The sequence below is a fragment of the Morus notabilis genome, unplaced genomic scaffold, assembly GCF_000414095.1.
Source record: "Morus notabilis unplaced genomic scaffold, ASM41409v2 Scaffold262, whole genome shotgun sequence".
NCBI lineage: Eukaryota > Viridiplantae > Streptophyta > Magnoliopsida > Rosales > Moraceae > Morus > Morus notabilis.
Genome location: NW_010364747.1, coordinates 303038 through 313356, shown reverse-complemented (window position 1 = coordinate 313356; position 10319 = coordinate 303038). Strand labels below are relative to the sequence as shown.

The 10319-nt window shown below is 34.3% G+C and overlaps 1 protein-coding gene across 1 annotated transcript; it reads left to right on the top strand.

Annotated features, from left to right (window-relative positions):
* Positions 1 to 220: 220 nt before the first annotated feature.
* LOC21402356 (protein SHI RELATED SEQUENCE 5) lies at positions 221 to 2651 on the top strand. Its single transcript, XM_010106971.2, has 2 exons — positions 221 to 1591; positions 2031 to 2651. Exons 1-2 carry the CDS (start codon positions 910 to 912, stop codon positions 2432 to 2434), a joined length of 1086 nt encoding a protein of 361 aa, XP_010105273.1. The 5' UTR covers positions 221 to 909; the 3' UTR covers positions 2435 to 2651.
* The last annotated feature ends 7668 nt before the right edge of the window (positions 2652 to 10319 follow it).

Genomic DNA, 10319 nt, shown 5'->3' with positions numbered 1-10319 from the left:
AAGGTGCCAGCGGGTTTGCCGGTGCAAGGACGATTAAGCAAAAGCTGATGACATGACACGTGGACAAAGGAAGACCGTTTGATGGTAATGGGACGACTAAGATTGATCAATCATTCTCGACGAGATTCATTGAAACTGAAAGAGAACTGTAGACAAGTGCGCAGTGAATGTGATAGATTTTCCTTGTTCTCCTCATTCACACAGAAAGATAACTCTCTCTCTCTCCTCCACATACGAAGACAGCAAAAACCCAGTTGCACATATGATAGCGAGAGAGAGAGAGAGAGTAGAACGTCAAGAGAGAGAGTAGAAAGAGAGAGAGAGAGAATAGGCGTGGTTATCTTAAATGAGGGTCGTGTAGCAGAGAGAGAGAGTGCAGTTACCATGGCGGCGTTGCAGGACTCTAATTCCGTGCCATTATTGCTTCGAACAACGAAAGAGAATTGAAAACCCAAAAAAGAAAAAAAAAAAACTTATTTCTCTTTCACCAGTTTTTCTCTCTCGTTTTTTTTTAAAAAAAACCTAAAAATAATTTTGAAATTTGTTCTCGAAAGCTGCAAAGCTCCAACAACAAGATCGATAGAGTCAGAAGAGCCCAGAATCAGAATCCCAAAATCAGGTCAAAACCAAACCAAACCAAACACTAAAACACCCCTCACCTCCACAACAGTAATAGTAACAGTAATAAATAGTAATAATCTCTCCTCTTCTTAATTATATCCCCCCACTTATTCCTTGCGCTCTCTACAGTCCTAATTAACTCGCGAAAATCCGGAGATCTCGAATCGCTCTGTCTTTTTTTTTTCCTAATTGTTTTTTGTTTTATTTGTTGTTAAAATTGATAGTATTACTCAGCTCATGATCTGATATGGATTTTGAGTCTGACCCAAAATCTGGGTGCAAGAAATTATGGCTGGCTTCTTTTGCCTAGGCGGAAGAGATCACCGTCATCATCATCAAACGACAACACCAAGCAAACAAGAGGAAGAAGATCAAAGAGATCAACAACAAAACCTTTTTCTCTACAGATCAAACGACGAAGAGATCCCCAACAATGGTTTCGAGATATGGCCACAATACCATCAGCAGCAGCAGCAGCAACAACAAGGTTTGAGCAACTACATATCGTTTGGATTAACGGGCAGTAGCAGTACCAGCACTCCTCCTAGTGCCTCTCACAGCCGCAGAAACAGCTTCAACATAAACGACGTCGTCGTGTCGTCTGATGATTTTCGGCCGCGGTTGGGATTCACGGTGAACATGATGAGGCAAGGAGGGTTAGGGTCGGGAGGTATGAACTGCCAGGATTGTGGGAACCAAGCGAAGAAAGATTGCCCGCACTTGAGGTGCCGAACTTGCTGCAAAAGCCGAGGGTTTCAGTGCCAAACCCACGTCAAGAGCACTTGGGTTCCTGCTGCCAAACGCCGCGAGAGGCAACAACAACTAGCGTCTTTACAAGCACTCCAAAATCAACAACAAGAACAAACAAACCAACAGTTTCGTGTGGACAATTCCAAAAGGCAGAGAGAGAATCACCGAGGATCTGCCTCTCTCGCTTGCACCACTACCCGCTTGCCGACCAATACGTCAGGTAAAAGTTGTAGTTTACAATACAAACAAAGATCATTAGCCCTGTGAGAAAAGAAAACACAGAAACACAATAGATTTGTCATTTGTGTGTGTGTGTATTAAAGGAATTTTCAAGTGACTGTATAGATAAAAGTTAGAGAAGGAATAATAATAGTATGTGTTAAGCAGGGAATTGAATTCTCCTTTCTTTTCAGCCAATACACAACAAATCCACATCTTTTGCATGTGGGAAAGTCCACCTCCATAGTTACCCACTGACCTGCTTTTCTTCGCTTTTTTTCAAATCTCCCACTGTTTGTCAGTAAAACTGACGAAAAGCTCCTATATACATGACCTTGTGATCTCTTCTTGACCATACTTAGTACTACTTATCATGCTCATCAAATAATAATTAATGATAATTTTTGACGTCTTTGGTTTCTTCGGAGCTGATTTATTAGGGTTGGAGCTGGGAGGAGCATTCCCTGCTGAGGTGAATTCGTCAGCGGTTTTTCGCTGCGTGAGAGTAAGCGCAATGGACGACGCGGATGAGCATTACGCGTATCAGACGGCTGTGAACATAGGAGGGCACGTTTTCAGGGGTATTCTTTACGACCAAGGGCTAGATGGTCATTTCACTAGCGCCGGTACAGGCGAGGGCTCTTCGGCACGCTGCGAAGACGACGGAACGCAACAGCTTAATCTCATATGTGCAGCCACAAACACCACCACTGCCGCAACGACTACCGCCGGTACTAATAATCCATCTTCATCTATGTCGTTGCTTGACCGTTCACTAGTTTACCCAACTCCAATCAATGCTTTTATGGCCGGTACGCAATTCTTCCCACCCCCAAGGTCTTGACGGGAGAAAAAAAAAAAGTCTCTCCTAGCTCGAGCCTTATAACTTCTTCCACTTTTATTTTTACTTTTGTTTCCTCTTTTAACGAAATGTTGATCAATTGTCGGCTATTAGTCTAGCATATTTGGTTCTAGTTCTGGTTTTTAAGTACTCCTTAACATGCACTGAAGTAGAAGCGAAGGCCTAGGGGAAGTCATAGTAGAAGTACTATTAGAGAAATAGGACATGATCGAGAAGGAGAATATTATGATGATGATATGGATGTTTTGTTTTGTTTTCGAATTTCAATTCGGATTCTCATGTTAATTTATTTAATTTGATGATGAGTACTTACCCATTTATCAATTCTCAGATATCTGCGAGTTTTTCTCTTTGAATATTGTTTGTTTAATGTTATGAGGTTGTTCGTTAGTTTATAATATTATTTATTTTCTTTTCTGGGTCGATATTGAATGCCCTTTCTGCTTGGTGCTGAACTCGAAGCTGCTTTTTCCTGTTTATCCGATTGCTTGCCGGATGAAATTATGGGGATCATGAGTAGGTTTCGTTTCGTGTTTGGTTAAGCAAAGAATTTAACATGAATATTTAATTTTTGTGTCGCTAGAAAAATATTGTGAAGAGAGGAGAGGAAAAAGAGGGGGGAATTTGGGAGGTCCACTCTTGGTGTAATATTATTGGATATTGGCTTATATGTACCTATAAGCCATTCTCTGATCAGTACCACAAATAGTGAAACCGGCACTTGTTTCCCTTTCTGAATACACCTATTTGGTTACGTAAATGCTTTCTTACAAGAGGCAGTATTCATGCCAACTACTTATCTGCAGAACAATAAAATTTAGCATTTGAAATAGACGTGCATGGATGTGACCCTTTGTAATATTATACGAGAGATCAAGTTTAGTTTGTTGCTATATTAATAAGCTGTGATCCCTATAAATATTACATGCAGTTTGTAGACTGTGAACTAGATGATATATATATATATATATGTATATATAGGATGAGAGTTCATATAAATGTACACAATTGATGCGCTAGCTAGCGTAAGATAACGCTTCCATAGACACTGCTAGATTTGGATAAATGTGAAATAACACAAAGGTTGCGAGAAACTTCCTTGGTATCGCAATATGTAAACCCGTGACATGTGTCATCTTCCTGCATTTTGGTTCCCTTGATAAAATTAACATTTTGTTTTTTTCAAAAGTCGTCTTTGCATTTTTTTTTTTTTTTGTTTAGGCATTTCTTAGAATATGTAAACATGGGACCAAGATGGAAAGCTGGTTTTCCATATATTTATATGTATATTTAGGAGTTCACAAGATTTGATACTTTGTCTCTACATATACTTTGGAGTTCGGCCGCTATGTTAAAAAAAAAAAAAAAGAAATTTTAGCCGTTTGATTCCGTGAAACTGGAAGATAATATTAAGAATTCACGATAGAGCTACAACCAATATTCTACCAGTACTATGTATTTAAGTAGCATAAAAATCAATCTTAGTAATAGAAAACAAATTAGTGTAATCTTAACAATCACGTTAAAATCTTAGAATTTGGAGATGAAGTTCTTTGATCGACACGGCTAATTGGCTAGAGAATTAGTCAATGTTGCGTTTAACTGATCAAACTGAAAACATGTGATGATATGCCTTAAATCATATATATCTAGGTGGTATATATAGAAATGTGTAATGGGGTATTATTTGTGTACGATTATTGTATGCTATTTAGTATACACCACATGCACATCCTCGCAACTCGCAAGGATGCATCCTTGCAAGGAGTCAAGTTCTTTTTTTACTTGCAATTCTCATAGCTCGTTTGGATTGTTGATCAGATCGATTATGATCCAATAATCAGAATTAAAAGTCCGTTGATAAATTATGACTCTTAAAACACATCGAATCAGTCGAATCACAGTTTAATTTGAAGTTTAAAGTGAATGAAGTAACCGATATGTCTATTGCAACCAATGACCCATTATGAATATATATACATGATTTTGGCTATATTTATAAACTCTAACTGCTATTTCTACCTGTTCAAATTTGAATTAATAAGTGATATGTATATTGTATATACAAATATATAGCCAAAATCATTGTTTCAGATGCCTTAATAAGTGATATGTATATTGTAACCAATACACCTCTTTTTTTTTTTTTTTTTTGCTATAAATATACTCCAATATGATAGTAATTTTATTTTTATTTTGGGAATTCTATAAGATTGCTACTTATTGAATTTAATGAATTTGTTGTATCTTAGAGGTAATAATTTGTCATTAATCTATGTTAGCAAACTTTTATAACGGGGGCAAATACCAGATTAAGAAAATATATAGTTATTCTTACACCTCAAGCCTACAATTAATATCTTGTTTTTCTGCAGTACCCAAGCCAAATCACCGTCAGATTTTCTTTAACAGTTTATATAAGCTTATATGTTTTGCATTTATAAATTGAAGGCATATCGATTTTGCTACTCTCATTAATTACTTCAAATGCATATTAGGAGCTAAAAGACTCGAGGTTGTTCTTTTGAAGTGTAACTTGAGTGTAATTTTTGAGTTGAATTTGAGTTATAACTTGAGTTAAAGTTGTAACTAAAATAAAGTTGAGTAAAGTTGAATAAAGTTAAAACTTAAAAGAACGTAAACTTGAATAAAATTGTAACTTAAGTTTAAATTTTTTCTGAATTTTATTGCAAAAGAACAACCCGTCAGTTTCCTGAAAATCAACATTACCTGCAGCAGTAATCATCAATTTATGGGAATATAATCCTTTTCCCCGATTTGCTCAATAATTTTCGTTGTCGTAAAGGTGTACTAGGAGTACTTATAGTAGCAATAAACATGATTACCAAAAGATCCAATCCTCTGTTCAACGTTTGATATCATAATTAGTGTTTAACTAATCAAATTATATATACCACATCATCTCATAATAATCATAACAAAGTTAGTTAAAAAATAGTTTAAATTTTTATACAACACAACATAATATGATTGATTAAATGCCAATTAAGATATTAAGATTTAACAGAGAATCTGAGTCTATTTCCAGCCGTTCTTTAAGGTGACCTGCGATTATATAGTGAATACGTTATCTAATTTTCTTAAATAACATAATGCATGGTTTCTGGTGCCCTAGCTAGACTGGTTCCTTACATCTAGCTAGGTTTTTGGTCACTTTGATGATTTAACTGCTAAATGCTAATTAATTAACCGTACAATGACATTTATAAGTTAATGTCAAGTAGAAACTGGAGATGTACCAAAAAATATATATTATTCACTGCCAGCTTCGCCGACAAAATATAGTACTCTGACAAGATCTATAATACCTCACCCAAATCCAACCAAATCATAATACATATAATGCAGGATTAGTGCTACGGCTATTTACGTACAAGTACTTATTTTCTTTTTAACTGTTCAACTATGTTAATTTGAAGAGTACTGGAGTTAGGCATGCATTTTGAAACGGCAATCTCTGGGTCATAAATCTTTAATTATGAGCCGATATAGCCAAATTATACAGTTGGTAAAGACACGCCGAAACGTGATTTAAAGTTGGGGAGACAAACAACGCGTTAGGAACTGAACAAGTATGGATAGAGTGGTCCGGTAGTGGGTCATTCATCCCTAGACAACTATATTATATTTAAGAGCAAAAGGCTGAACATTTGCGTGCATATTTAAGCGCCAATAATACCATGAGGTCATGAGTTATATAATAAATTTCTTTCAAAGCTTAGATATATACCTATATGGTTTTAGGGCGGACCAAGATGTACGTTTTTTTGGACATAAAGAAGTTTAATGAAGAAAAAGAAAATGTTGAGTCTGCAAAGAAAATTTTTCAAAAAAGAAAAAGAAGCGAAATATTATTTTTGGTACAAAATAGGGAAATTGTAAGAGGTATACATAGATGATCGTAGAAGAGAGCTTGTTGTACAGTTATTAATTTGTCGTTTTTCCTTATCCGGTGTGGTGGTGTCTCACAAAGTCGTAACAGTAGTCATCATGCGTAGTTTGTGACTGAAGTACCTAGAGTGGAGGCAACTAGCAACTGTAGGGTTTCAAGGGGAAAAAAAAAAAGAAAAAAAAATAGCAGCTGTAGATTTAGATGCCTAGGCAACCGTGACACCTATGGCGTCCTATGACCCCTCTTTGGCTTTGTGTCTCAAATGCAAAGCCCTGCTGCCAAGGGCTATAGGGAGAAAGGTAGGACACTTCCTTTCTTCTTCCTCTTCTTTTTTTCTTTTTCTAATACGTGATTGGTATTTTGCGTTTCAAATAAAAGAAAATCACATATTACTTTTGACAATCACATAAATCAGAACACATATTTGTATATAATTCAGAAATGCACATCATGATCAATAAGGATAATATGTCAGAAAGAAAGAATGTTATAATTAACGATTGATGGCGCATTGAGACGGTTCCATTCGTTTCCTTAGTTTAAATTACAATTCAAATTTTTGTTAAAATATTTTTTCTCACAAAAATTAAAATTTAAGTTTGTCTGTTAAAGTGCTCTCTCAAATGAGTTTACTTTTTAACTCTAATTCTAAACTTAAACGGGCAAAATGAACAGTAAGACATGAAGTTGTAATTGAGTGAAACTGTGTTATAAATTACTAATTAATGGTTACTTCAATATTTACTTATTAAAAAGTATCATTATTTTAACTATAAGATCATATAGATCTAATAATTGTAATAATTAAATTGAATAATTAACTTTCAAAATATATGACAATTAATAAAATTAAAATTTTATTACATCACGTCATTAAATTTATATATTTAATAAATAATTATATATAAACGTAATCATTAAAAAGAAAATAGAAAGTCTCTCCTCCTAGTTAAATGACTTAATTTGTAAGTCAATATATCAGCAACAATTGTCCCAAAAATTAGTAAGGATATGACGGTTTTGTTTTTCCCTCCGACTTGAGTACTAGAACTTTAGAGTAGTACTATATTTGTAATCATACAATAAAGCATAGTCATCAACCTCCACAACTGCTCTGTTTAGTTCGCTGATTTGATTTTTTAATTTGAATTGAGATGTAATTTTATGTGAGAGCTTTTTACTGTAATAAAAAAGTTAAATGTGATTATTTATGAGAGTTTTTTACTGTAACAAAACTCAAATTCTAAACTCGAATCAGTGAAATAAACAGGGCAAATCAGCCAATAAAATTTGAAAAAAGTGAGAGAACTTCACTGGTCCAACTTTGCCGTACGTACGTACTAGCTAATAACTGTAGTAACTTTGTTCTTGCCATAGAGTTAGCGGGATTGTATAAGTGAATCTCATGTACGATCCATAAGGAATTTGAACATGAAATGGATATTAATAAGCAACTGAAACAAGATCTAATAGCCTTTCAAACAATTCCATTTAAGGAGGATTAGTAGCTAAACCAACTAATTAGGCGCTTTGCATGTTTGAATTGTTTGGTTTTAAACTTTTAGGTTTGAACCTATACATTTAGGGCTTGTTCTTTTGAGTGAAAAACTCAAAAAAAGACAACTCGAGTTACAAATTTATTCAAGTTCATGTTCTTTTAAGTTTAAACTCGAGTTTAAACTCGAGTTCAAACTCGAGTTTATGACTAAAACTCGAGTTCAAGTTTTCCCTTCAACTCGAGTTCAGAAATTCGAACTCAAATTAATGAACTGTATTTTTTCTATTATTAAAAATGCTATAATTTTTTCGTTTTAAGTCTGATTGAGATGATTTTTTTTCTATGCGTTGACAACGAAAAGACGAATAAAACCCGACCCATATACCCTATTAAAATTTTTCATCAGCATTGAGTTTTTATTAAAATACTATCTAAATACAAATTCAAGTTTTGACTCACTCAAACATAAACTCAAAAAGATTCTTATCTCAAACCATAACTCAAATGTACACAACCAAACACAAACTCAAGTTACAAGTTCAACTCAAGTTATAACTCAAATTCAACTCAAGAATTATACTCAAGTTAAACTCTAAAAGAACAAGCGCTTAGGTTTTTTATGGTTCAAGTTGACGTTTAGTAGCGTAAAGTTGAAATATGGAATAAAACATCACATTGAAGAATAAAATTTTGAACTTGTGTTTAATTAGTTTTAAAATTGTGAGTGAACTAAAAATAGAACTATAGTTTTAAACCAAAAATGTTGTAGCATATAAATTCAAACCAATAAGAACTAAAAGGGGGATAAATTTTCCCACACCCAGAATTTTGGGTTTAAAATTCCAGGTTTAAAATTTTTCAAACAAACATGAGTTTAAAATCAAATACTGAACTCTTAAAAGTTGAAACAAACTGGCCACAAAAGACAGCCATATTGAAACCGTATTCCTAGGGCACAAGCAACTCCCGCTTCTGACGTGAAATGACTTAATTTGGCAGCTTGATGCTTGGATTTATGATTATATATCCTTCCAAAAAGTGAAAAAGCCAAGTCATCCGGTAGAAAGTTAGAAACTGCTAGGATTTTCTATCCTTCATTATACACCCACTATATGCAATAGGGCTCTCTCTCTCTAGCTAGGGTTTTGGAGATTGTTAGCATTTCAGAGGTGAGGCCAGACTACGCATGCGAGTCACTGTTCATCTCTTTCTTCTTGGCTTTGTTGATCATGATCAGCTAATTCATAAATCACGTGGTCCAAACCAAGTCCAACCATCAGATTTCTTACACACAACCTTGACTGTGGCAGCTTCTATGCCCTGTATATAGCGTGCTAATCCTTGTGATTTTCAGTAGCGTGGGGTCAAGAATTTATACATGATCAAGTGCCTCTACCAAAATTTCCTATCTGCCAAACTTGTGTGCACTTTTCGTTTTGAAAATAAGAATATAGTAGAAATAAAACTTGTAAACCTGTTATGGGTAATTATAAATTTATGATTAAGACATAACAAGATTAGAGATCTGAATCTCGCGACTAGACTCTTATGGATCCAGATTTTTTGTCTAATTTTTTATATAAACAGTATCTAACTAATCAAGTCATACCATATTATTTCATAATAAGCACAAAAAAATTAGTTAAAAAATAATTTAAAATTTTTACATGACATTATATGATATCATTATTAGACATCAAAATTAAACAGAAGATCCGAATCAGGCTCTTACTCGTTAAGTATATATATATATATATATACACGACATTAATGACTTTTATGCATGCTACTTTGCTAGCGCCTTTGTAAAGGATTAATTCCTAACTTTTCGACGCAAAACGTAGCCAAATAATTATTAATTTTCATAATTGATTTCTGTGCTTTGTTTCGTATTTGAGAATATAATTAGATGATGAACTTTTGCCAAAAACAAAATAAAACAAAACAAAAATTTCGCCCGAATGTTAACCTCACATTAGCCAACACAAAAAGCGGCCGACAAATATTGTTCTGTCTACTTCATACTATATGCTCAAATCTCCTTTTAACGCAAACATAAAAGAACCGTTCAAAAGGGGTTTCTAGCGATAACAAAAAAAAATTCAAATTATTGCAATGACAATTAATGATGTCCTAATTAATCCCGTATTACTCCATGTGGCACGTGACACGGAGTAGTTTAAACTTTTTTTTGGGTTGTTCTAGCTTCCGGGGTCAAAGTTTGACCGTCATATTGCAGCAAAATCCTCATGAATTTGTCAAATTGTACACGAGCACTACAGTATCTCCATAAGCACCAAATTATCGCAGTTGTACGGTTGGAATTGATAAATTACCATCTGAGTAGTAATTGATAAATTACCAATGATTCATGCATTCGCCTTGGATCCCATACTTGATCAACTAAGAACAGTATAATTTCTGTTGCACTTTTTACAATATTTTTATATCATCAA

What these genes read in the sequence shown, in the direction of transcription:
- LOC21402356 (XM_010106971.2), top strand. Translation starts at nt 910, where the DNA reads ATGGCTGGCTTCTTTTGCCTAGGCGGAAGAGATCACCGTCATCATCAT. An exon ending in CTTGCCGACCAATACGTCAG is followed by an intron (nt 1,592 to 2,030) that starts GTAAAAGTTGTA and finishes CTGATTTATTAG; the next exon opens with GGTTGGAGCTGGGAGGAGCA.